The 27,666-nt window shown below is 41.7% G+C and overlaps 1 protein-coding gene across 21 annotated transcripts in view; it reads left to right on the plus strand.

Annotated features, from left to right (window-relative positions):
• Positions 1 to 27,163, plus strand: part of MTSS1 (MTSS I-BAR domain containing 1) — a 126,353-nt gene extending 99,190 nt beyond the window's left edge. For 3 of the 21 annotated variants that reach the window (XM_064645167.1, XM_064645186.1, XM_064645176.1), the window contains 8 exons: positions 6,677 to 6,831; positions 8,068 to 8,175; positions 9,066 to 9,163; positions 11,133 to 11,343; positions 20,040 to 20,234; positions 22,333 to 22,497; positions 22,841 to 23,003; positions 24,220 to 27,163. In XM_064645167.1, the coding sequence (XP_064501237.1) occupies positions 6,677 to 6,831; positions 8,068 to 8,175; positions 9,066 to 9,163; positions 11,133 to 11,343; positions 20,040 to 20,234; positions 22,333 to 22,497; positions 22,841 to 23,003; positions 24,220 to 24,911 (1,787 nt within the window). In that variant the 3' untranslated portion in view covers positions 24,912 to 27,163. Of the gene's footprint in view, positions 1 to 1,434; positions 1,447 to 6,673; positions 6,832 to 8,067; positions 8,176 to 9,065; positions 9,164 to 11,132; positions 11,344 to 18,936; positions 19,057 to 20,039; positions 20,235 to 22,332; positions 22,498 to 22,840; positions 23,004 to 24,219 lie in introns of all 21 variants that reach the window. The other 18 variants (XM_064645196.1, XM_064645336.1, XM_064645237.1 and 15 more) reach the window with 18 other exon arrangements.
• Positions 27,164 to 27,666: the final 503 nt, after the last annotated feature.

Below are 27,666 nucleotides of genomic sequence, written 5' to 3' on the forward strand. Positions count from 1 at the left end.
ATTGCTTTAACATTCAGTACATTTCTTCTTGTGTCCCATCAACATTGGGTATCCAAACTGACAGCCTCTCCTTTTGAGTATGCAGCAGTCTTGGAAAGTGTTTTGTGATTCTAATGAAATTGAGAGAGTAGAACATGATTGTTAATTTACTGTAATACTGCTAAAAGGGCTTTTTCTTCCTTCTCCTCATTAGCAAAGATGACCTGTTTGTGTTTTAGGGCCTTCACAGCTGTTTTGGGGTTACACTCTGGTCTTTGTAATATTTCTATACTCCTCTCAAGGATGGTTGTCCAAACCCTGTGACTCTTAACTGAAAAACATAAAGCTCTTCAACACAATTATAACTGAAGGATGTCTCAGTTCTTAAAGCAAATGCTGACCTTCTCATTCAAGTACTTTGCACTCTTTTTGTACTTGGCACTTACCCCATCTGGAGTGACAGACTGGGAAGGGGGAACCCCTGGCCAGACCCTTCCTCTGCAGGAGATAACCTCATTCCTCTAAATTGATCAAGTGTGGCATGATGAGGGAAGTGAGAGCCAAGACTCACACTGATGCAGCTCAGAAGGAGGGAAGCTAATGAGCAAATTATCCTTATCTATTGCAGGGAAAATGTCCTGTGTGAATGAGGCCGTGGTGCCTGCAGGGCTTTTTGGTGTTTTGTTGTTGGGGTTTTTTTCCCTGCAAGCTTATAATGTAAGCTCTACTTCACAAAAACGCAGTGAAGACACATTGCTAAATCAGTGACTGAAGACATTTCTTTGATTTACTTTCATTCCTTGAGTTTTGAATGCCTCTTGATAGTTCCCCTCTTTTTGACAGCAAGCCAGGTTTATTGCAAAACTTCATATAATAAAAAGTTTTTTAATTAAAATACACATATCATAGTTAATCTTTTTGATGTTCATCCACATTGCATCAGCAATTAGCTTTTAATTTAATTAACAATCTGTTAATGTAATTGCAGTAGAGAACATCAAAAAGCACTGTGGTTACTCACACAGCACCTGCCCAGAGTTCTGCAAGTTTGAATTCCCTCTTCCCTGTGAGGGTGATGAGCTTTTTGCCACTTCATCAGCCTGACCAGAGTCTGACGTTTATCTGTGTTGTGCACTTTCTCTGAAGCACAGGTTAATGTGTTCTCACCGAGGAGTCTAAACTGGTTTAAATCTCTTAAAGTAAAACTATATTATGGTAAATAACCAGAAGTTTAACTTATAACAGCTCACCAGGAAGCAAAGCTAATGCGCTTGTCTTTATCAGCAATGGAAGAAGTCAAAATAGCCTAGTCCAAACTGCTCACTCTTTTTTCTTGGCGCTGATGATAATGTCTAAATTCTAGGAATGCTGTAATACCAGTTTGACTTTTTTTATTTTCCTTTCTGTGTCAATTTTGTGTCCTGCAATTTCTCACCATGCGCACCTGCCTGACAGCTGAGGCTCTGGGTAAGTCTGTGCCATGCTGTGACCCTGGTGGCTGGTTCATTGTAGCCCTTGCTGTGGCCTCTTTATGGTGTCTGGTCTCCACTAACTGCCTAGACTTTAATTTCTAATGAAACTAAAATTTGCCTAATCTTAATGAACAAAGCATCTTTTGATTTATTTTCTTTTGGCATCTAATTGGAACACTGGTAAAAGAAGAAAATCAGTATTGTGGATAAACCTCTGGTTTATTTTAGAAAGGGATTAACATGGACAGATAAATCATGTCACAGTTGGGAGAGAAGTTAAATGGAATAGACATGTCATCAAGGTGATGTTTAAATAATTGAGTATCTTATTGTTAATATGACTTTTAAAGTCTAGAGCTTAAAGTCCTTAGTGTTGGTCTTTGTAATCTGTGATCCAAATTCCCCTTTTTTTCTGAAAATCGCATGCATCTTTCTTACCTGATGGATAAGAAATCACTATATTTACTTCATGCTGGGGAATGGGTTGGAATTCAGCATCACGATTGTCTCCTCTCCTGTTGCCTGATCACACCTCGAGTATGTTTGAATTGGGGTTCTGTTTCAGTTGTATTGCAAATTTAAAGTAGCTGCCTTGAGATCTCCTTGTGAATGAAGTGCCGTGATTATGAACTTGAGAGAAGTAATCATACCTGCACTTGCAAGTGTAGCGATGTAGCTGTTCCCTTTGAAGAAGCCTGGATTGATTAGATTGGCCTCTGGATTGCTTGGATTGATTAGATGGCTTCTCAGTCAAGTTGCCTCATCTGGGCTCCTGGAGCTGCTGCTTGTCCCCTTTTTTGGAATTACACATTGTGGTTTTCCTGGTTTGTAATTCAATCTTGAAGCTTCATTTAGTAACTTGGAATTTTTCTGTTAAAGGAAGCCTTTGCACTTTTGAACATTAGCAGCTGATTCAGATCTCCAGTAGCCAACAGAAAGATTCGGATTTGGTTTCTGAAGGAGTCTGAAATTAATCCCAGCTATATGATTTTCCACCTTGCTATAAATGGTGGCAGAATTCTTCCATTCTCAACCCAGATCCGTATTAGTTGATTTGTTGTCTTTACTGTGCAAACTTAGAGGGGTTGTTTGTCCTGGCAGCTGGAGCAGGTGTACTCTTGTAAAGAAGGTGTTTTGGGAATGAATGACTTGGAGCCTGCTTTGATTTGTACAAGTAGAGGTGTACTCAGCATTATCTTATACAGTGTAAATTCTGCCACTCTGTAAAGTGTCCAATATTGAATATTCAAGTTCTGTGCAGACACTCAAAAAAGTGCAAGGGAGCAGTCTTTGAGTGAGAACATGGAAAATAATAGTTTCACCAATATTTGCTGCTTTACTTTGTCAATAACAGCATTAACTTCAGCAGTCTGACTTGCACTGAGAGCATTTAAAGATCATTGTTCTGCTTTGGTGTTGCTGAGAGTTTTGCTAGTTTAAGTTATCTTATAAAATAGACATGAAATTGGGTTGAAAATGAGATTTGCCTTTTTCTTTCTCCCTAATACTTTCCCTTTACTGAAGTTCTTTTTAAATGGTGGTTATTTCAGAAATTGCATGAGGCTTTCAGCCAGGATTCACACAAAGCACTGTAAAATGGAACTTTTAATGCATGTTGGTCCTTTAAAGCTCTTGCATGTCATGGTAATGATGTGGAGCACCTGCTCTGAAGGTAACATATTAAAACTGTCCTTGAAGTAGCAGCAGATTTATGTTACTTTTAATGAGAAGCAGTTCAGCTCCCTGCACTGGATTAGCTGTTACTTGCCTGTGGTCCAGCCGCAAGTCCCCAGGCTATTGGAGAATTCAGTCCACAACTTCTGGTCTTGCATTTCTGTTCCTCTCTGCATTGCCAGAGCTCCATTTTGAGAAAGGCTGGATTTGAATTCCTCCTCAGTTTTCAGGTTGTTGACTTGTTCTTCTGAGTGCAGCTGGACATGGTCTGCAGAACCATCCCTACACCCTGTTCATGTCTGGTTGGTTGCAGACCAGAGACCTGTGACTACATTTGATGTTTTTGGCCATTACTGTTGCAGATTGATGTGGTAGGTCACTCAAACCTGCCTGCAGCTGGGGCAGGAATGTCCTTCCAGGTGCACTTTTACAGCTGCTCCATGATGAGTTCTGGAACTATCTGATGTCGTTACTGTGGTTGTGTTGGTTTGGAAATGTTTCCGAATGCATAACCTAAAGGCCAGAGAATGTGGGCTGGAAAAAATAATCGCTTGCTGATGTTCCTTATGAAAATGTGCCTCATGTCCATAGTAAAAATATTGCAATCAATTGTCGGAGATGCCATGGACAAGTGCCCTTCCTCTCATAATTCAAAGGGGAAAAGAACTTCATTGCTCTCCTGTGGTCAGTATTCCCTTCTGAGATAAGTAGCAGATTCAAAGCTGTGGAGACCCAAAGGTGGGGGAGGAGCAGAGGTGATGAGCAGTTGGTCCTCATACCTTCTGTGTCCTATGGGTATAGGAGTGCTGTCAAGGGGATTGGCTCTGCTCTGCTTAGCTAAGGAAACTGGTTTAACTGGGCAGAGATCTCATCACTCAAATTTATGAGCTTTCTGAGTGCCATGGGAGGCAGCTGGCAATTCAGAGAATGTGAAGAGCTATGCTTGCTTTCAAAAGACTTGTTAGATTGATGTCTGCTTTGTGGAGCTTTCAAAGGATGTTGATAAAGCTTTTCTGCTCCTAAAAGATGAGTTGCAAGGAGTCATCGGGAGAGAGCTGTGTTCATGCCATGTAAACATCTGACTTCAGAGCCTCATCTAAATGATTCTCCTAAGCTTGTTTCCTGCTTTGAATTATACCCCAGGCAGTTTCTGTGTTTTCACTGACTACCCAAGTGCCTCAGAGCATTAAAGCAGGTCTGTGGAAGTAGCAGTGAGGAGGTGGCGCATCTGGTAATGTACTGACTCACTGAAAGAAATAAAGGAAATTTTGTAGAGGTACAGAGGATGTTGGAGAGGGGTGCAGTTTTACATGTGCCCTTGCTGAGGGGTTAAAATACCATCTTGAATGTTATCCTGATAACTTTATTGAATTTAGTGAGTTACACAGGTGCAAATTGAGTTTATTTTTGCCTCAGGTTTTGGGTGCTCTTGTTGCTCTGGTTGAAGACATGGTGCTCTGTGAGGTCCACATAAATTACCAAAATTCACCGTAATTGAACCCACTTTATCAATGGAGTCCAGTTGCTTTCTAAGTGTGTGTGTTCTCAGTGCACAAGTGAATGCATTTAACAAGGATTTTTACTGTGTTACGTGCATGATCATATGATGGAGCAGCTTAACATTTACAGCAATTCTCCAGAGCTGAACTAATGAATGTGTGATTTAGTTTACAACTAATATATTTTGCATTTGGTACATCCATGGTAGTGAGTCAGAATCTAGGTTTGAACAACAGGAGATTGTTTCACCTGCTGTAATTTCCAGGCAACACTGAAAAGGGGTCTGAGCAATGATGCAAGTCTCTGTTCCATAAGGAATTTGAAATAGCAATTCCAGAGAAGTATAAAATGTTTAACTGCTGCATCTGATGGCAAAGGAGAGTATGGGGAGGGACTTGAAGCATACAGAATGGTCTTCAAGCAGGAAGGCCCAGTATGTCTCCTGAGAGTGACAGACAAGAAGGCACAGGACCTTCAAGATGTTACCCAAAGCGCTCTTATAACTTGTTTCTGGGAGATGCTAATTTTGAGAGAGAAAGCAGGTGACTGCACCTTCAGAGTCTGTTATTCTTAAAGTTATTTACTTCCAAAACAGTTTCATGACCATATTTACAGCAGCCAGCCTGATCTGCAGGATCAGGCAGTGGGTGTTCTGTTGGCAGTCTAGTACCCAGCTGGCCTTGGCAGTGGCCATGTCCATGTTGCACTGCATGTGATTCTTCCAGGATCCATCGCACAGCTCTGCATGTGGGGTCTGTGCAGTTTTATCTGGACTATGTCTAACTCTGTACAGAGGAGATTTGGATATATCCAGCCTGTAATGCCGCTAAACCAGCGTGATTCCCTTTGCTTCCATTACTGCGCTCTTTTCCTGCAGCTCTGGCTGTGCATCAGTGCAGGGGTGCTGATGGCTTTGCCTTGAAAAGGAGTATTAAGGAAATACATATGATAATAAGGCAAAGGTTTTCTTTTGTAACCTTGACATTAAGTCATCTGCATTGTGTACTGCACAAGTCAAGAGACTTTCTTCTTCCTCTTGCTCGTAGCTTTAAATTCTCCATGCAGAAGGGTTATTGTCCATAAAAATTGATTTTGGGTAGCTGCTTGTAACTCACTCACCATTTTTTCAATGTTATCTCCCTGGTATTTAGCAACAGTGGTATGGATACGTACCTGGATCCTGGGAGATTTGCAACAAATTTATACACCTAAAGTTCTTCAAAATATTTAGGAGTGTAAGCTGCATGAAAATATCTTGCAACTGAAATGTTATTGGTTCAGTAATAGTATGTCTAGGCAGCAGCTCTTCATTCCTAGAGGAATATTTTTTGACATGATGCAGAGTAAGCAGTTGTCACAGAAAGTTTTGTTATTATGAGTTGACTGTAATTAACACAGTGAAGCTTTTTGTTTGCAAAACGTTGGAATTTTATTATTTCCATTGCCAGATATTGGACATTAATACATACTTTAATAACCTATGTTGATAGGTTTGGTTTTGTTTGAACCCTGGAATGAAGAAAACTTGCAGCAGTTGCTTGTGCAGAGTACTTGAGTCAAGTGGTCCAATGATCAGTAACATGTCATAATAGTATCTTATATAGGAGATTGATTCATTCATTTAGTGGCTCCACAACGTTGTCATTAGGACCTTCTTAAGCACAAAAATAGGAAGAGGTGTTTACCTGGGATTAGTGATTACTACTCTCCCTGTTAGTAAGGTGTTGGTTTTCAGCAAGGATGATATGAACAGTTACTACAGTAATGCTTTGAGAAAGTCCTTCTTTCAAATGCTGTCTTTGGCTTGTTGAAACCTTTTAAATTGAGCTGTATTTCTATTCTGTGCAAAAGGGGAAAAAATAAATGCTTTGAAATGCTTGACTTAATTGGGGGGAAAAAAACCCTTACTAACTTGAATTAAGATAAAATGCTGGTTGAGACATTAATTGCAAAAGCACAATCTGGCAACAGTGCTGGCTGAAAATAAGGTCGTTTATGGAGATCCACAGTTTTGACAAAATGTACTCTTGATTGTTTCCTGCATACAGGACGGGGTGACATTCAGCCCCAGTTGGATAGTGCTTTACAAGATGTCAATGATAAGTACCTGCTGCTTGAAGAAACTGAGAAGCAAGCTGTCAGAAAGGCTCTGATCGAGGAGCGCGGCCGATTCTGTGCTTTCATCTCCATGCTGCGCCCTGTGATAGTAAGAGCTCTTCGTTTTGAGTCAGTACAATTCCCAGATTAGATAAGTGGCCAAAAACCTCTCAAAAGAGTATCTTGTTATGTCTTGGGAATTAATTTCTAGAGCCAAAATTAAGCTTCATCTCTGTCAAGCAAGTGGTGAGAATTGGAGCCTTTCTTGTAGGCGCTTGTAGTAATTCAGTGATAGAAGACACTGAATACTTTCAAGATGACTGATGGGTAAACAGTGGGCACAAAGACTAAAGTCAGTTTGTGTTCCCTATGAATTTCAACCTAAGACATTGCAAATGCAGTTTTTTCCACTGCTTTTCTTCTTAACATCACATTTTAATATAAATCTTCCTCACTCCTACTCCAGTGCTAGGACTGATAAATGTTTCAAGACCTCCCCTGTTTATATAATGACATTATCTGACAGATTGCAGGCTGCTTCCGTGCAGTTTTTTGATAGCTCTTTTCCTGCTACATGACAGGTTTTCAGTTCATTGAAAAGGTTTCAGTATATTTTCATCATCTCAGGTTGTCTGAAGCCCGACAAGGAATCATTTGTGGCTTTGTGCAAGCATGATGCATTTCTGAAGGGTCACCGGTGTACTGGGAATATGTTCCCAGTGCTTGTTTACAAAGAGCACCACTCTCAACAGAAAACTGTAGTTAGAGAAATAGGAAGGTGATGGCTGAGCAGGAGGAGGTGAATTCCAGACTTTGGAGGACCTGGAGGAAATGGTAGGATAGTTTACAGTGCAGGAATCATCTGAGTTAGTTGTTGATGTAATTTGAGCCAGAAGGAATCATAGATATATTAGTGCTCTGTACCTGTATAGTGCCTTTATCTCTTAAGTTTCAAAAACTAGCAAAGAGTACAAATTTAACCCCTGTGTACATTCAGGGTTAAAATCTTTAGGGCACATTAGTGCCTATACATAGAAGAGTTAAAATTTGTCAAATGCAGCAAAACTGACACTCTTTTTCTGAACACATCACAAAAAGAAGGCTGAGGCTTATTTATCTTGCTGATGAGAGAAAGATTTGTGGGCCTCAGAACTTACAGCAATCTTAAAAGTAGCTACAGAACTCTAATATTTTCAAGCTTCTTTCATAAGAAGTTACTGCTTAATGGGCAAAGAAGAGGTGGCTCCACTGGGCATCCAGCAAAAAGAAAAAGGTGGTGTGTTGAATTATGGGTCTGATTTTTAAAACCAAGGCTGTGATTAGCCATGCTCTTTTGTCTTTTCAGGAAGAAGAAATATCAATGCTAGGAGAAATAACCCATTTACAAACCATATCAGATGACCTGAAAAGTCTTACCATGGATCCACACAAATTGCCATCCTCAAGTGAACAGGTCAGCTCTTGTTGCCTGGAAAACATTTTCGTTTGTAGCTTGCACCAGTTTTCCTTTTGTGTTTTGAGGGATATTGAGTACTGGTGTTTAGTGGCTTAATGTTATGTTTTGTAGATGCTTCTCTGCAGCAAGGTCATTTTAAAATTTAAAAGCAATTTAAAAAAAATTATCTTGAAGTACCAGCTTAGTGCCCCTGAAGTATTTGGTACACTTGGAAGTGTATGAAGATGCCAGATTTCTGCTGAGAGTGCATGAAGAATGAGTGTCATCTCCTCACCCTACATTTGAACATCCCTGTCTTTACGTAGTTGCAAGATTGCTGGGATTGGATAGCTGGGTGGAGTCTAACATTTGAGCATTTTTCCATGTGGTCCTTAAAATGCATAGAAAAATGTGTGTCATTAAATAAATCCAAATAGGATGTTTTTCTCCAGCCTTGCTATGTTAATTTTCTTGTCATATCATTGACCCAGAACTGTAAAGCTCTGCTGTGGTTGAGTATTGGATCTTCAGCTAATTTTTTAAAATGCAACAGTTCTTCAACTCTAAGGCCATAATAGTTTTTTAAAAAGTAAAAAAAAAAACCCCAAACAAAACAGCTTCCAGAATGCATGAAATAAATCTCCAGTTTATTTTTTAAGATTTTTCCATTCCAATGTGACTTTCCTTCTGCAATAGCAGCCCTAGTGTTGAAGCATGTTAGTTCCTGGAAAGCCAAGGATGAAGCTGACTCTCCTGTGTTATATACACAGCGTAATTCTGGAAGGGGACTGAGACTGAGTCAATTGGCACTGCAAGTTTGTAGTGGTGACGAATGACAAGAAGATGTTTTCTGTTAATAGGGGTAAAATTTTTCCACATCCTTGATGCTATTGATTATCTTTCATCAGGTAATATTAGATTTGAAAGGTTCTGATTACAGCTGGTCTTACCAGACTCCTCCATCCTCTCCCAGTACTACCATGTCCAGAAAATCTAGTGTTTGCAGGTAAGTCGATTGATAATATTTGTTTTTCACCTGTTTGGGGGCAACAGGAGGCAAGTTCAAACTGTGATATGGATTTGTATACATTCTTAAATCTTAAATAACAAGTACTACTGAAATCAGTCCCTTGTGGTCATTACTCGTTTAAGTGTGTGTGCTGGGAATATTAAAAAGGATGGGCATGACTGAACAACTTTTGAACTCAAGACAACTTGAAGATGTTGTTCTCTTGAATCCATTTTGGATCAAAGAGCAGACTGTACTGATCTAAGCTCTGAGATTGTTCATTCATAATTTCCTTTTCTGTTTTTCATGTGATGACTTTTTAGCTTATTCTAAGTAGCTGTTACTAATCAGTAAGTTAAACTGTTTGAAAAGGGAAAACATCCTTGGCTATAGCCCTATGAGTCTGGTAGATGGAAATGCTTTTTTGATACAAGTTTTTTTGACTGTTTAATGCTGTCTAATGCTGTCCTGAAATATGTTGAAACACTGGATTCTGTCTATGCTTTCTCTGTAAAAACTGTTTTTTCTCATAAAACAGTTTATTAGCATGTTGCCCCCATACCCGGTGTCCACATCTACTCTTTCCTTTTACTGAAAAGGAAGATATCCTGTTGTGTATTCTGCTCAACACCTCTCTAGCTGCTCTCAAATGATTACCTTTCAGTTTGCTTTATGAATAATGTATTACAGGTTCTCTGTGTATGAGCAAAGTTACCTACAGCATGTCAGAGCAAGTGAACACCACTTCTATGTACCTACTTGTCTCTGCATGCAGATATATATAAAAAAAGTCAGTACTTTTATATATATATATGTGAAAACATGCATATTTAGAGCAATGAGCACAGGCTTAAAGATGCAATATCCTGAAGCTATAAAAGAAAATGGCAAAAAAAAACTCAACAAAATTTCATTATCTGTTCCTAATGAACCTCATCTTCTTGAGCAGTAAAACCTCTGTGGCATAGACTAGTATGTGTGGGTAAAATTCAGCAGATCTTCTCTGTCTCTGCTCCAAGCTGATTTGTACATCCTCTGTGTACGTGGCATTTGTGAACAGGAGGTGCAGGCCTCACCCACATATCCTACAGAGCCATTCCTTTGGCCAGGCTCCTGCCAGTGGGGGTAGAAAGCTGCCTACAGGTACATCCTGCTAGTCCTGCTCAGCCACCCCAGCAGGAAATTTCACAGGCTCCCACATTGCAGCTGACATGTCCTTACTGTCATTCATGGATCCTGAGGAGTAAAAATCAATCTCTTTGTTTGGAGCATCACCCTGGGTTTTTTAACACGGATATTAATTTGGGGTTTTAATTCTCTGACCGTCTTACTAACTAAAGCTCCCTACCCAGTGGCTTGGCTTCACTCAATATGCCATCACATGTTTTTTTCTGGTAGGAAGCCTTCATGTGAGCAAAGCTTGTCCCAGGTTTGGTGATGGTCTCACACATTGTCCTGCTGACTGTCTGCAGTGACATGCCTAGAGACAGACTCTTACATGAACTGCAGTGCCCTTGGTCACCCTTCTAGAAATCCCAGTGTATATTTGGGCCATGGTGCAGAGGCAGCAAGGTCTAAGTCAGGAATAGGAGAAGGCTGTCAGCAGAGACTTTTTGAGCAAGTGCTGTGCAAATGCTAGGGAGGGCATGTAGCAATCCCTCCATCCCTAACCCAACTTTGAACTCTTGAGTGGTTACAGATTTGGTCATGTGAGTGAAATTCAAGGTAAAATGCCATTTTCTCTCTGGTCACCAGGGATACTGCAGTTGCTTATAGTTCTTTACTGATATATATGTGCATATATATATATATATTTAATTTGTCAATATTTTTCTTTTCCGGTTTATGCTGCCTGTTGCTAGAGACATGTGGAATGTTAATTGTACTGCATATGGGTCTCTCCCCACCCCACCCTTGTGTCTTTTCCTCTCCCCTTTCCTTTCTCTGTTCCTTTTGTCTCTCACAGCAGTCTGAACAGCGTTAACAGTAGTGATTCCCGGTCCAGTGGCTCGCACTCGCACTCACCTAGTTCACACTATCGCTATCGCAGCTCCAATCTGCCTCAGCAGGCACCCATGAGGCTGTCCAGTGTGTCCTCCCATGATTCTGGATTCATGTCCCAGGATGCTTTCCAGTCCAAATCGCCATCCCCCATGCCACCAGAAGCACCTAACCAGGTACGTGCAAGCATGAGAACAAAAACCTGAGTGCGAGCTGGACTCTTTAAATTGGCTCACCTTTCACAGAAAGAATCTGGTGTGGTTTTGGGGTACCTTGGAGTCAGTTTAAACAGTGAGGGTGAGGTTTGTCTCACTACACTTCATCCAGCTAAAAGTTGGGCCTCTAGCTTGAGTGATTTATGCTGCTTTTGCAGTTAGCACTGAAGAAAAGGATGAGTCGCTCTTGGGGGATTTAGTTTTCCTGATGGCCCTGGAGGGAGCCTAGATGCCTATTTTTCAGATACATACAGAAGAGAAAGAACAACAAGTCTCACCTTACAGGAGGGGATAATACTCACTTTACCCACTGAGGTTAGCTGTTAATATCCTGCAAAGTTTGCAAGTTGTTAATATGTGGTGGCTGTTTACTGTTTAATGGGCAAATACTGATGCCAGAACAGCCTTTTGACAGCCATAGTACGGTGGCTTTGACATCAGAGAGACTTCTTTTATTCCTCCCCTGCAAAGGGTCTGGGATACTCAAAATGTTGTCAGCATTATCACACAGAACTGGCTTTGCCATTTTTTATTACATCCATTTCTGTGGATAGGCTTGCTCTTTTGGGTTCTCAGTTGAGCACCTTGCAGAAATAAGGTTTCTGCATGAAAACGAGAACTCATAAGAAATGAGTGTTTGTGTAGTCATATATGGTAACATCCTAAACACAGTAAAACTAAGAGGATTTCACTATCAATATAGGCAAAACTTTTCCAGAGCATTTTTGGGTCTACAGAAGGAAATTGCTGCTCTATTTCTTCATGGCATCATTCCTATAAAAACTAGCTGGCCATCTGCAGGCAGAGCTTTGCAATGCTCCAAGGCCTCTACCTTCCATCACCTGAATTTTCTGCTGTTTTGTTTGGGTTTTTTAATAAACCACACAGCAGCTGCAGTATTTTTTAAACAAGGCTGAATTACCATCTCATGTTATAAATCCCATCATAAATCTTAGTCACAAACCAAAGTGGACCTAATATCCTGTTGTTCAGTATTACTCATTTTAATACATCCTGAGGTCACTGGAGAAGATTGTCTTTTACTTTAAGAAATGTAGTTGCACTCTTTTTCATATGTTGGGGAGTAGATAGTTCTGTAGGCATAGTTGGGGAGTTTTAATCCTCAAAGTCAACAAGCAAGTGTTAGTGATTTCCAAGTGTCACCTGCCCATATAGACTATGCTTAGACCACTTTTGATAGCACACAGCCCCTTACTTTTGCAAGACATTTAGTGAGTGGAACCCCTAATGAAATTTTAAGGTATCATCCAAAATAAAACTGGTTCATTTAGGCTTGGAACACATTCTCGAGGGAAGCTCAACTGTTTTTAAATACATTTACCTCTTTCATTTTAATGATGATGATCATTTTCAAATGATACCTCTTCTGCACTGTGCGCAGTCTGGACACATGAGCTTTTTTTTGTAGGTGACATCCTGAAGAACTTTGTGCACACTAATAAAATGAATGTTTTGTTTAGATTGGCTATGGCTAACCTAAGTGAAATGCAAAAAAAGTAAATGAGCAATAATAAAGTAAACTGGAATAGTAACAAGGTAAGGAAATTAACTTTTAAGATACATACATCAGTTACACATGCCAGCATCATCTTTGGTTTTCATAGTATCCACTGCACCAATATAAAAGGGCGGTAATCCACATGATGATGCCGTGTTTGCAGATGAGGATGTAACTTTGCAATTGCTCTTAGCATGGAAAAAACCTCAACATCTCTCTTTGCAAGTTCCCCTTTTAAGCAGAGGAGAGAACTTAGGCTGGTATCAGGTGGCAGAACATCCTGAAAGTTGATGGGAGTCACACTGATTTACACCATCTAAGTTCATGTGCTTTCACTTCATTTTAGAAACTGTCCATAAAGTTGCAAACTGACCCAAGCATCACTTGAGCTATTCATGAGCTCTAGAAGGCTGCAGCAGTGTGACAAGTGTAGTGTGTTGGTATAACAAATAGGTATGTGCTCTGTATGTCTCTGGCTCTGTATACCTTTACGCAGAGGAAAAGGTAACAGATCATTGCCTGGCCGCTTCATCTTTGCTTAAGTGTCTTGCTTTGTATGTTCAGCACTAAGTAAATCATGTGTGTTGTGCTGACAGATGATTGTGACTGTGAGCTTACCGAGGAGCTGTTCAGTTTACAGCGTTATCCTGTGTTGTGTCTCTCTAACCAACTGACAGATCTCCGTGTGGTTGTGCTTGGAGGCTCCATGGCGGGTGGGGAGGAGCAGCAGCAGCTGCTGCTGTTCCTGGAACACTGATGTCATTGTTTCTAGTAGTGACACTGAGAAGGCAGAAAAGCAAGCTCTGGAACCAACAAAGGAAATTAAAAGCTGTATATCTTGTGCAGGTGGACGCTTGCTGATGTTTGCTAGCTACATGCTGTGGGATCTGCTGGATCAACAAAGCCCTTTTTCTTTCTATAATAAGAAAAAAGAAGTAGAAGGGACTACCTAAAATTCCCATATTATAGGACTGGGAATATATGAGCTATGAGAAGCTTTTATGTGCTTGCCTACATTTTATACAAGCAAGTGTCACTGAAAATTAAACTGAATTTCCTCAAAAACACATATGGGGGTGGGAGGTTGGTGGGAATCTCAAACAAGGAGTAACTAGAGATTTAAACAAGATACAGACTATACCAGAGGAGAGACGACTGACAAAATGAAGACTGCTTTCCAACCTGTAGTTGCCGAGTAGTGTTTGCAGTTATCACATTCTACATAGAAGATAGGAAAAAGAGCAATTATCGAACCAGACACTGCCTTTTCACTGGTTTAGGAGGATCTCTTTTCTGCAGCATTGCTCTTAATATCCCTGGCAGCAGAAGTGTTAGCCTGTAGCATGTAGCTATACATGTGGGAAGGTCGCTGTAAAATACTTTAATTACACGAGTATGTTTGGGTGTAGCTCAGCACATCCTGTGATGGAAAAGCATCACAGGTCTCTTTTCTGGAGTGGAACAGTTTCTCTAAATGCCAGATGTAAGATCAGCCATGGCCAGTGTTGCCCATGGCACATACTGACCCCAAACAAAGTCTTTCTAACAGACCTGCTGCTGGGAACATCAGACCAAGAGTGGCTCTTGGGTGAACACTGGACATGGCTGGTGCTGCTAAACCCACACATTGTCCTGTGTAGTAGACAAACTGAGGTCTTGGGAGTATCTGTGGTGAAATAATATGGTAGTAGTATAGTTATGTTTGATTCAGGGGGATGATTTTAGAAGGATCACCTGGATTTGGAGTGAACATGCATAGGGGAAGCACTTATGCAGTTGAATTTCATAGCTTGCTTAGACTTTGTGGGGATGAAAGCAAAGGGACAGAAAGAACCAGATAAGAAGATAAAAATGTTGATGTGCTGTCAAGGAGCAGAGAGATAAGTCTTTAGTGTGAGAATACGCTGGAAGTGGCTTTCCGTAAACACTGAAGTAGAGGAAAACTGAATGTGAACTTGCTTTTGCGTGTACAGGTTATCAAGCTGGAAAGATTCTGCTTTTGAGGAGATTCCATCGCTTGAAATAGCTTGAAGTTAGAATAGGGGAAGTACATTGTTACAACTATTCAGTTTTCCATTTAAATTAAGAAATGCTCCCAAATAATACTTAAAAAAAACCAACAGAAAAAAAACCCTGGAAAACAAACAAAAAAACCTCCAAACAAACAAAAAACAACTCCAAACTGAAACTCGTCTGTTAAGTTTTCACCAGGAATTTGTTTCTCCTAAACTTCCTTTTCTAAGTTATGTTTCCCAGCAGTTTATCCCTGACTAGAAAGAAGGGTCAGTAGAGACAGGATTCTGGAAGTGAGAGGTGATGACCTTGAGTCACTATCTGGAGCCTTTTGAAAAGTAACTGAGACCATTTTCCAATGACTGTAGAGGACAATTGCCATTAGGATTTGATCTTCTGGGAAACCCTTGTCCAGGAAGCTCTGTCTCATAATTGGGAAAGGGAAGGGGTTAAGAAAGGTGTGAAAGGATGCAAGTAATACAAGATAACCATAGTCCTTTTATAGGTTAGTAGGACAGCAGATGGAAAATATAATTGCACAGTCCAGCAGCCCAAAATACAGCTCTTTTTTTTTTTATGCTTGCTGGAACTCGTACATACCCCACCAAGCAGCAGGACGCGATCCAAGAACAAACCGTGGCACAATGTCTGAGAGACCAGACACCAAGCTACACTGCATGTTGCTGTGCAGAGCACAGTTTTAGCTTTCTGCTGATACTCCTAACTTTTAGCTTTTTCTCAGAAGAGCAGAACCACCATTATTGCAGCTGTGGGGAAAAGAAAAAATCCCCCGGGGTTAAAATAGCTAAAATTAAAGAACTGATTTTAAAACTGATTCATGTGAAACAATCATTTAAAAAAAATAATTACTAAAACAAATTCAAAAAATCTGATAGTCAAATTTCTCACACCATGGGGTGTGGAGTAGAAATTGCTCTGCCCAGTGTTTGCCAGTGCGTGTGCTCGCAGGAATGCATGTGCCAGAGGGTGTGCATCTAAAACAAGCACTTGTTTGGGGACTTTTTGCCTAAGCAGTAACTGTATAGTTTCTGTTTTCAGTCCCTCATGTACTTTCTGCTAAGAAATGAAGGGTGGTATGTGCTTCCCACACCTTCATCTAACCATTCAGGAGTGGCTCTGCAGTCTGATCCAGAGAGCCTTTGACCTGCTGCCAGTCATGATTTCCTTACATTTTTCCTTCAGGAATTCAGTATTCTTCTGCCTCCCTCTCCATTGTTTTCTCGCTGTTGTAATGCTTTTTAGCAAGATCAGAGGCTCACCTTCTCTGTGCCATGCAAGTTACTGAAGGTGAGGAGACACTCTTTCTGTACCACCACATCTTGCATTTCCTTCATCTACCAGGATGTTTTCCCCATGGCATCTTGGTTCAGCCTTTGTCTAGCTTTTCCTGCTGAAAATGGACACACTGAGTTAGTGGGAGAGTCCTTTTTGTCTTCTTTTTTTTTCACCTTGAAGTAGTCACTTTATTGCAAAAATAAGTTCATAAATTCTAGTCTTTTTTCCCCCCATACACCACGTAAATTGAACAATTCTTTGCATCTTGAGAATTTCCATTTTTGACCTTTTTCTGTCTGTTTGCTGCATGCATCTTTGTTGCTAATAAACCTCATTTATGGGCCATTTTTACCATTACTTGACATAATCTTGTGAAATTTCTGTCTTGTAAACACAAATAGTCTTATCAGGTGTAAATCCAAATTCTTACTTGTCCCCATTGAGGCATCTGCAGAAAACAATGTGGCATGAGGGATACCATGCTTGTAACTCAGACTCTTCACTGTCTGTTCTGCCATGTGCAGAGTATGCAGACCCAGGAGGGTCATTCAGGCTATTAAAAAAGGATTTTCTGTAATTACATTTTTCTCTCTTCGGTTTTTTTTCCTAGCCAAACCAGGACATCAGTGTGAGTATTCTCATGGGATTTCTTTTCTGAGGTACCTGGAACGTCAGGCAGAAGTCTGGAGTTTTAGTGTAAAAGCTAATTTTCTATAATGTATTTTTCTCTAAGGATAGAAGCAATAGGCTCATCTCCATTTAGTGCACCGTGGTTATGTCTGATGGCAGAGTCAACTACAGCTCATGTATGTTGGTATTCTTATTTTAGAGGCTTTTCTCCTGTAAAAGGAGTTGCATTAAATCAAGAATGTGACCAGTTCCAGAAAACATGAAGCCGCCGCATCATCAGGTGCCCCACTGCACACTCTTCACTGCTCTCCTTAACAGTCATTTGTTGCAATTTCTTCTGATCTTACCTTCACCTCAGCTCTTGCTGCACCTTGAATACAAGCCTTGCTAGCTGAGCATACTTGTACCCTATGCACATTTGACAGGTCACCCGCAGATCTGATCCCATGTCAGCATAGGATGGGATGTGTTATTTTTATAAAATGGTCCATCACACTACATGATTTTTAAAAAATTTTAAAGAGCCTTTGCAAAATTTCACTAAAATCACAGTTTGTTAGTAAGTTCAAGATGCTGATGCTGTGTTGACTTCTCAGCAGCCCTACTAGCCTTCACCAAAATCCTTCTGGTGACAGTGTTCCATCTCAGAGACCTACATCTCCTTTTACCCAGGCAATTGGCTGTACATTTCTCATATGTAGCTTCTGGTTAGCAGTGAGACACCTTTTGTTCTCTACAGTGCCTCTTATCCATCTGTCTTTTTATTGCAAACTCACCCCAGATCTCACCTGATGTTAACTGATGAAATTTTATTTCAAATGAGATTTCCCTTCCTCTTCAACATCTTAAAATCTGTGGCTTTGCTATGCAAACCTGATACAAGAGCGCATTCTCTCTGCTGTCGTAGAACGGCAGGGATATCCTTAGATAGACTTGTTTCCCAGATCCTGGGCTACTAAAGGGTGAATTAGTCTTGGTAGTCTTGAATTTTCTGACAGTGAATAGAGCTCTCCACTGCCCTGGCAACTCTTCCAGTATTCTTGACCATTTCCAAGCACTCGGTTGGACCTGGACGCACACCTTTATGGAGCAGGATGCCACTTTCAAGGGGAAGCTTTAGAAGAGCACTGTAGCAGGCAAAGTGGTCCCCATGGTTATTCCCCTTGGCCTGCCTGTGGTTGAATTAGAGTCTGTTGTAGAGGTCTTAAGCAGCAAATGTACATAAAGGCATGCACTGAAAATTGGAGAAGTTCCTACCTAGGAGCAAAATGTTTGATATGTTCAATGGGCACTTTTATGTCCTGCATTTTCCTTTGCTCTCCATCCAAGCCCCTGGTATTTTCTGACTCTGCTGTTAGAAAGCAGGTGGCAAGTACATGCCACCATTTCTGCACACAGCAGAGCACATGTACCTTCACACTGGCTGCTGGGCAGAAAGGTTTGAGTGAGAGTGTATGCATTTGGTGTATGCATCCTACCTACATGCATACAAGTTATGCACTTTGGAAAACTCCAGTTTGGTAAGTATTACTTCTTTCTCTATTCCATAATATTTGAACTCAGATGAGCTTTTCACAAGCACTTTTGCAGATCAGAATATCCAAGAACTTGCGAATGTAAGTGATGTTTGCTACTCCATGTTTTAAATCTAAACTTTGTGTCTTTGAAGTACTGATGATCTGCTTTCCTGTATAAATCACTTGTCTCAGTATATTGCATGTTTGGACCACAGGTGCCCTCAGCTCCCTCAGCTTCTTGCTGTGAGACAGCTAACAGAATTGAGATGCTGAAATTGCAATGAGGAGTTGAGATCACTGCCTCAGTTTCCTCATTCCTAAGCAGTGTGGCAAGTTCCTCACATTAAGCAAGTGGCTTATTTTGTTTCTCATAGATGTCCTGAACATTAGGAATGGTTTTGAGCAGTTTCTAATTAATTTTTAAAACCCTAACCCTTTGCTTCTCTCATCCCTCCCTCTCTCCTGTGTGTCTCTGTGTATGTGCTTTTTGTCTTTTTCTTTCTGTTTGTGATTTTTTTTTTCCTTTTTTGGTGGCTTGTGTATCCTTTCCCTGCACTGCGGTGCTGTTTTACGCTGCAGAATTCGTCCAGCTCTGCCTCTTCAGAAGCCTCTGAAACCTGCCAGTCAGTGAGCGAGTGCAGTTCCCCCACCTCAGTCAGCTCAGGCTCCACCATGGGGGCTTGGGCCTCCACAGATAAGGTGAAAAACTTCATCTCCAAGACATACAAACCTACTAGCTCGTTATCCAAACCCTGCAACATTGGACAAAAAACGATGCATGGGATGCAGCCAGGATTGCTTTTTGTGAAGATGAGAATAGGAACTGTTGCACTCTCCTTTAGGAATTAATCTGAATAGACCACACTTGCCTTTAAACTAGTTTATAGGAAAAGCTACAAATTGGGCATTTTACAGAGGTAATTTTCCAAGAAAAGCTCACTGTCCACCTTTGCTACTCGAAGAGATTGTGGAATGCCGCCCAAAGCCAGCTGGTTGCCTGACAAAGAGCTTCTTGCCCAGGTTGTGCTGTTTGTGGCTTCTCCCCTTTCTCCCATTAGGTAGCACACATTACACTAATTGGGATTGGGTTTTGACCAAAAAGGAAGACAAAACACACATTGTTGGAATAAATTAAGTGGGATACACTCTGAATTGGGGGAGGAAGTGAGAGCGGTCTCCATTCTCATCTGGTAAATCCTTGCTGTTGGTTTTTGTTCTTTTTTCTTCCATATCATCACACAGAACATGCCATATTTGAAGGCTGTATGCTTTTCCTCTCTGTCCAGCTACACAGACTAAATGCCACCAATGCAAATGCCTCCAGGATTGGAAAAGTTTTGTTCTATGTCTGCAGTCTGCAGGGTTCCTAAATTGCAAAGGCTTTTTCACAGTATGCTGCTTCCATGGACAGAAGGCAAAGCTGCTCAGCCGGGAGACAATGACCACTAGATTGATGCCTGAAATTTGTTATACCAGATAACAATTTTCAAGCAATCTCGCTTCTGAACCAAGCATTGTGTCAATTTTCTGTTTTTTGTTTGCAGCAGAGTTAAGAGTTTTCTTTCTTTTGTTTTAAGATACAGACGTTTTCTCCCTACAACATCAGTCACAGTGTATTTTCGTATTCATTCTGTTTATATTAATTTCTCTGTTTTTGTTTTTTTTATTTGTTTCGTTTCCAGTTGTCTAATGGGTTTTATCACTGTAGTTTATCAAGTGACCCATCCGTAGCTTCAGTTGGTGCAGGTCCTTTCCCTCATTTCCCGCCTGTCTCCCGCGCGTGGACTCGGGCTCCCTCAGCCCTCCTTCCAGACTACGTTCATTATTACACCATTGGGCCAGGCATGTTTCCATCATCTAAGATCCCTAGCTGGAAGGTTTGTGTTCCTTTTGTTGTGGCAGTCCTCACCTCCTCATACCAACAGCATGCACACAGCAGTTGTTGCTACCTTTCGGTCCATGTAATTACTGGTTGATTTGCTCTCTTTAATATCACTCTGAATGGGCACTGCATGGGGAAAATTGGAGAGCTAAATTCCAGCAGGGGGTATTTCTCAATGACCTTGCCTGTTCTGGCACTGACTAAAGCATATTAAAGCTGACAGTGTGTAGGTAGGAAAGAATAGTTTAACTCTGGAACGTTGGTGAAAGCACTCTGGGCTCTATTCAGCGAGAAAAGCTTGTTTAGCTCTGTCAGAGCGCTCACTTGAGCACTGCCAAGGCAGGCTTGGCATCCAGTTGGCTTAGTTTAGTGAGGCCACATTGAAGACACCAGTGTTCTCCCTGTGGTGGTTGGGCTGGGCCCCCACCTTGGCCATGGGCAGGCACACTCCAAGATCCAGCTGGAGTGGTTTAAGAAGGTGCTGAGCACCAGGGAAACCCAAGTGATGACTGAAGCTGTCCCAGCTTTACTACCACAAACTGGAAGTGATCACCCAGCTCGTTTTGCTCTCTTAGTGGAGACCACTGAAAAAGAGTGCAGTAGCTTCTTTCAGTTGCTCCAGCTGGATCTGCAGGGATCTTCTTTGGCACTAAAACATCTCTGCTCTGCCAGAGTCTTGACTTTCATCCTTGCCAGGTCATTCCCCTGGGAGACTCTGCCCCAGAGCAAGGAGAGAAGGTCTCTTCTCTGTTGCCCTGAATCCTCACAAGGCTGATGTGCAGTTGACAGTAGCTACACAGGATTTAAGTGCCTGTGGATGGTTGTGTAATACTGCATATGCACCACGGGACCTGCTTATACTTTAAATTGAGATATCTTGTTACAGATCCCCCTACTCTCTCTCTCCAGCAGCTGGAGACTGTTGAGATACAGGGTGGGCACAGTGGTCCTGGGGCTTCAGGGTCATTAGCTGTGTCTGTGCTAGAAGCACTCTGCCAGTATATTTGACAGCAAAATACTTAGAGCAGAGACACAGATGTTAAGGTAAAGCTGAGTTTCATATGTGTTAATAAAACCAAAATACCTGTCTGTGCAAGGGTGTCTGTCACTTCAGCTGCCGCGCACTTCTCATATGTTGGACTGAGACACATGTCAGTAAAAATCCATAATGTGGTCTTGGCCCATCGTTAATTGTGAATTGGAAGGCTGTGGGAGGCTGCCCAGCAGGTAGCTGGGGGGGTGTGGGGCCCATTCTCATGCAGAATTTGTTTCTTTTATTTTTAAAGCAGCCCCTGTCTCAGTAAAGGAAAACTCTCTTAGGATTGGGATTGCCCTTGCAGCAGCTGGTGTTTGGGGAGCTACTGCTTAGCAGTGGTTCTGCCTCCCAGCACAGGACACGGATCAGTCCTGCTCTTTGTGTGCAATGTGTGGGTTCTGGACACCCTCAGGACTTTGCTTAATAGAGCCCTGAGTGAATACTGTCTTCACTGAGGAATTTGTGTTTCAAATTTAGTACCAGTAGTTCAGAGTAAAGTTAGTCCTTCCTCGGTACAGATCATCATTACAAACTCAATTTCAGCTAGTAAGTAAACTGAGAGATTACTCAGAGTAACTTCCTCCTCTAATGTGTATCAAAAATCTGTTCAAGCCTAATTTTTCAGACCTAAAGACGTGCATAACAGCATGTAATACTAGAATTTGTGTACATCTAGAGCAGTTACATTGGTGATTGAACATGCATGTGTATTTTCTGCTATGTGCAAGTGATTTTTGTACTTGAAATTCTGAAAATGTAGGCTTTATCACAACAGAATTTCATTTAGATAAGACTGTAGTATCAAAATGTTAAATATCTTCATATAAGAACATTTAGGTAAAATAGGAAATTTAGATTCCCTTTATTAAAGGAAATAGATTTTATAAATGAAGATTTTTAATATCCTTAAAATTAATTTATTCCTCACCTGATTCAGAAATGCATATGCAGTTTGGTACATAATCTGGTGCATTAAAATTGTCCTTTTGCGTAGTTTCACATGTAATTAAAGCAGGATTACTGATGGAAGCTGTCACTAACAAGTGTGTTTCCTTAGGACTGGGCCAAGCCAGGCCCGTACGATCAGCCGATGGTGAACACGTTGCAACGTCGCAAAGAGAAGCGCGAACCAGATCTCAATGGAGGAGCTCAGAGCGGGGCCCCTGTGACCCCTGAGGAGGCCCAGAGACCTCGGAGCATGACGGTCTCAGCTGCCACAAGGGTGAAGCTCTAATTTCAAGTACAATGCTTGGTGCAAGGGAAACGGATGTGCTGGCTCCTGCCAGTACTTCCGATGTGCTTTATGCTGGCACATGTTCACCCGGGAAGGAGTACTGGTGTGGTGGTGTGGTCAGTGGGAATCCTGTGGACGTGAGGGAATACACTGTTGGGTGTTAGCATTTGTAGGGCAACGTCCTCCAAAGAGGCGTCTGTTTCCTAGCCCAAGTAAATGGTTGGGCACAATCTGTTGGGTTGTGATGGTGACAAGCTCTTCTGGGGAGGAAGGGCACCTAAACATGGGTGAAGGTGACAGGCGTAATGAGTCTCTTTCTGTGTGTAAGCAGCAGGGTGAGGAGATGGAGGCCTGCGAGGAGCTGGCACTGGCTCTGTCAAGGGGACTGCAGCTGGACACCCAGAGGAGCAGTCGGGATTCCTTGCAGTGCTCCAGTGGCTACAGCACCCAAACAACAACTCCTTGCTGTTCAGAGGACACGATCCCATCTCAAGGTACCCATCCAAGAGATGTTTCTTTTTAGAGCATTCCCACCTGGCCATCATACACTCACCCCATGGTGCCAAGGAGCTCTCTTCCAGCAGCTGTTACTGGCTTTGTCATCAGCTGGGGAGAAAGGCTGAACATTCTGCTGTGAAGTTTTTTCCAGCTTGAAATGCAGCCTGGATTTATTAACTACAAAAAATCTGGATTGCTTCATAGTGTACTGAATGATTGTATTTTCTTGTGCATTACTCAAATGAGTTATAGGTTAAGGATGCCACCATTTTGAAGAAGGGCCTGAAATTAAATTTCATGGGTTGAGTGGAATGACACTGGTACTGCATCATACACTTCTTGTGTCCTTTGTGAGCTATTGTCTCAGCAAATACACACTCAGGAGCTTTGCTTTCGTGTTCCATCTGCATTCTGAATCTGCTCTTGGTTTCTCTTTGTGACCTTTTATTTCCTGCCTAAACAGAAGTTTTGTAATTGGAAAAAGAATCCATTGGAGACTGTAATTTGGGTGTAGCTGGGAGGCTGCAGTAAGGTGCTGGGTTTTGTACCCTCTTTCAGAACCAGCAACAACCTTGAAAGGGAAGGATTTTGGTGTTTGCAGTTCAAACCTTCCTTGTTTGCTCAGCTGCAATGGTTGTGCTGTGCAGTCACAGGAGGCAGCAGGGCTTACGGAGGGCCAAGCTTGGCTCAGCACTTATGTGAAGAGGAAGGAACTTGATGCAATTATTAAAGCTGAGGCTGAGTTTTCAGAGCTGACAGCTGGGATTTACTTTGTAAAATAAGCAAATTTGCTGCTGAAATCACTGGTACACAGTCCCATGAGCCCCACTTGCCTAATCGAAAGTACATTTTGTAAGTGGTGTATATGGCTTGTAGGATGCTGGTTTTGGTATGTTCATGTTGGCAACAAATACTGAGTCTTAGTTACTTAATTAGTTTGGAGAAGGGACTGAGTGTGTACAGTTCTTGTTCTCTTTCACAAGAGCCATGGGCACCCTGCAGCTGTAGGGTCATTTTGCTGTGGTGCTTTCAGGCACACGGTCTGTGGATCTTGGCCACAGGAACCTCACGCTTTCTTCCTCCTAAAGGTGAAACCACTCTTAATGCTTATTGATCTCCAGGCTTTTTTGGTTATATATACACACTTTAGACTTACTGACGTGACTCAGCTCTCTGCTCCAGTGTGTTCCTAACTCTGTCTTTTGGCATCAGTTTCAGATTATGATTATTTCTCTGTGAGTGGTGACCAGGAGGCAGAACAACAAGAGTTTGACAAATCTTCCACCATCCCAAGAAACAGTGACATTAGCCAGTCCTATCGCAGAATGTTTCAAACCAAGCGTCCTGCTTCCACCGCAGGTCTGCCAACCACGCTGGGACCGGTCATCGTCACCCCCGGCGTCGCCACCATCCGACGGACCCCTTCCACCAAGCCTTCCGTCCGACGCGGCACCATCGGGGGAGGGCCCATTCCCATCAAGACGCCAGTGATTCCTGTCAAAACGCCAACCGTCCCCGACATCCCGGGCGGACTGCCTGGCGCCCTCGCTGGGACTGAAGAGTGTCCCGAGCAAAGTCCGGAGTCTCCAGCAGCAGGAGATGGTGGACAAGGTGTGACCAGCGTGCCCTCGTGGAGCGGACAAGCGTCTGTCAACCCTCCATCGTCCAGCCAGAAACTGAGCGTGGCCGAGGAGCAGAGGCAGGTGGTTCCTGAGAGCGAGGGGGAGGAAAGCGAGCGGGATGGGGTCGGCACTCTGGCGCCTGTGGGCCAGGCAGAGCTGGATCCCGGGGAGCTGAGTCCTGGGGACGCCCCGCAGGGTGGGGATATGCTGAACGCCATCCGGCGCGGTGTCAAACTGAAGAAGACAACCACGAATGATCGCTCAGCACCTCGTATTTCCTAGGAGTGAGGAAGCTGCCAGAGTACCAGACGCCGAGAAGGAACTGTGAGGAAACCAATTTGTCTCTACCCATTCCAATCTGTAGTCAGTGATTTTTTTTAAGATACTCAGTAACAGACAGTCTGAAAGTACTCTAAAAGAGAAAACAAATGAAAGAGCATAGTAAGGCATAATCTTCACTGGTGTTTTAATTTGTAAATATCAATGATTTTGTTTTCTTGCATTTTTTTGATCTAAGTTACACTTTTAATTTTTTCTGAAGGTGCCAAATCCCATTTACCTTTTTTATAACTCTCTTTGTAAAGTTTTAAATCATAGGAGAAAAAAAAATGTTGAGTAGTTAACTTCAGCAAAGGGATTTAATGAAAATTTGGCTTTTTTGCAAGCTTTTGTAGAGCTCCTTGTAATAGTGAGGTTAAAAAAACAAAACAATGGGACTTCCTACAGTTTAAGTCAACTGTAAGGAATGAATCCTCATTTAAGTATTAAAAAAAAAAAGTTTGACAAGGAAGAATAAAAATTGACAATGAAAGCAATATATAATGCAAGGAAGAAACCTGCAGTTGGTAGAGTTATTCGGGGGGTAGTGGGGGGAGGGAGATGCCATCAAAATAGCAGATGCTGTTGCACAAAAGTAGCCTAGTAGGATGGATTACTAGTAGCTTCATGGTAAATGCATCAGAATAAGCCATATTGGATTGCAGTGTTTTGTTTCTGTAGGGTGTTTTAAGACTGGGTTTTTCCACATTTCTTTTTTGACTGCACAGCAACAACTCTCAGTCACATGCATGCAGCCTTTACTGTGTAGGCTTGGTTCTTCCACCTTCACGTTTCATTCTGCTCATCCTTCTGCTGAATACAAACCAGGACAACAGGCTTAAGGCAGTTACAAATGTGAAAACATTTTTAAAATGCAAGCAGGGAGTTCTTAGATATTATCAAAATGCCTTTTTCTGACTGTGCCCAGCAGGCTGGGCACTTTGGAAAACCCAACTATTTTGAGAAAACACTTAAAATTGACAGGTGTAACCAGCTTGTGATCTAATAAACAGCGAATGTTTCTTTCCAATACAGGGGCTTGTTTTTCTTAACTTCTTTTAAATGGCAGTTGATTGGCTTTTCTTAAATACCGAAAAGAAAGGGGTGAGGGGTGGGGGGTGGGGAGAGATACTGGTTTTTTGATAATACTGGGAGTCTGACCGCTATATTCTCTTTTTTTGTACTTTAAGTCATGTTTTTTGGAATGCTATTGATAGAATCATTAAGAGTTGGATTTTTTCCTTAAAGTAAAAGCAAGTTATTGCTGCAATACCCGTCTCCTAAAGCCAACAGAAATATGCAGACCCCTTGGCATGACACGTGTTCCCATCAGACAATCCAGAAGGATGCTGTCTGCCCACCCACAGCAGACCCATGTGTGGATGGACACCAGACTTGAGGATCCGGGATTGTTTAAAAACGCACCAAATAATACAAATAAGGGGCTGGATTCCACCACATGCTCTGCAGATTTCTGTTGGCTCTAGATTTGCCTACATGACCTCTTATGCTTTACTACATAAATGCATTGGATGTGAAACTTCTAGTAACTGTGTAGTCACTGTGTTCTATATGACATTTTACACTGCTGTGCTTGCTAACCTTTTTTTTTTTGTTATGGCTTAAAAGCAAAAAAAAAAGCATGATTCTTAGAAAATATTAAACCTTCCTTTCTTTGAAAAACAAGCTCCTTATAACAGAATATAATAAACAGTAGTGCCTGTGGTGTAGCCCACCAATCTTGATACAGTAGCTGATGCATTGTGCAAATGAGGCTTTGAGATGGTTTTTGCATAAACAAAAACTGCTAGGAGATAATCTCAATAGTTAAAAGTGTTATTTAAACCTTTGAAATAAATGGATGTAACTGTACCCAAGTACAGCTTTTCACTTGTTTAGTTCTTAAACGTTAGTATAATCAGTAAAATTTAATATAAAATGTTGCCAAATTCAATGTAGAAAGAATGTGACAAAACACTTTGGATAGTTCTATTGTTTGTGTTTTTGCATATTGTAAAAGCAGTGTCACAGCTAAAAAATAAAATGTTTCTAATGGTAAATTATTGTGGTTTAGTTGCTAGTTTGTACTGAGAGTTGACCTCTCCCTGTGCAGTTTTTTGTTCTAAACTGGTATAAATAATTGCTGTAAGTGTGTCTCCCTTCTACATTGTAATGATTGCTTAAGCCTACATTATAAATAAAGAACTGCTGAAAAACTTCTGTCTTAAAGGCTTTCTGCTTCCAGACCATTGGATATCAATGGTGCCCTTCCTCAGACTTCTCAGGATGGCGCAGGTTCCATCTGCGTGTAATAGAAGCAACAGAGAATTAAAAAAGAAGTAAATAAAATTGCGTGTAGCTGTGTTTTACTGCACTGGCAGGGTAGTAGCAGAACAGAAGTGCAGTGCTAACAGTGAAAATTCCAGTGAAATAGCAACTGATGACATTTCTCTGCACCTCACTGTTCTTACCTGGCCAGGAAGCACAGATAACTCAGCATGTTTGTGCATCCACTTCAGTGATGGACCTCAGTTCCTTATGCCAGAGGAGGAAAATTGCTGCTGTCAGCACTGCCTGTGCTACAGCCAGAATTCATCAAACACACCACCAGCACCATCTCCCACAGGCCCCCAAGTGACTGAAGACAATTTTTAATTCACCTTCCCCAGCAACAAAGGCAGTGGGGAGGACGCTGCTCCTTCTTCCAGCTGCCACACAG

The sequence above is a fragment of the Pseudopipra pipra genome, chromosome 1 (genome assembly GCF_036250125.1).
Source record: "Pseudopipra pipra isolate bDixPip1 chromosome 1, bDixPip1.hap1, whole genome shotgun sequence".
Lineage (NCBI taxonomy): Eukaryota > Metazoa > Chordata > Aves > Passeriformes > Pipridae > Pseudopipra > Pseudopipra pipra.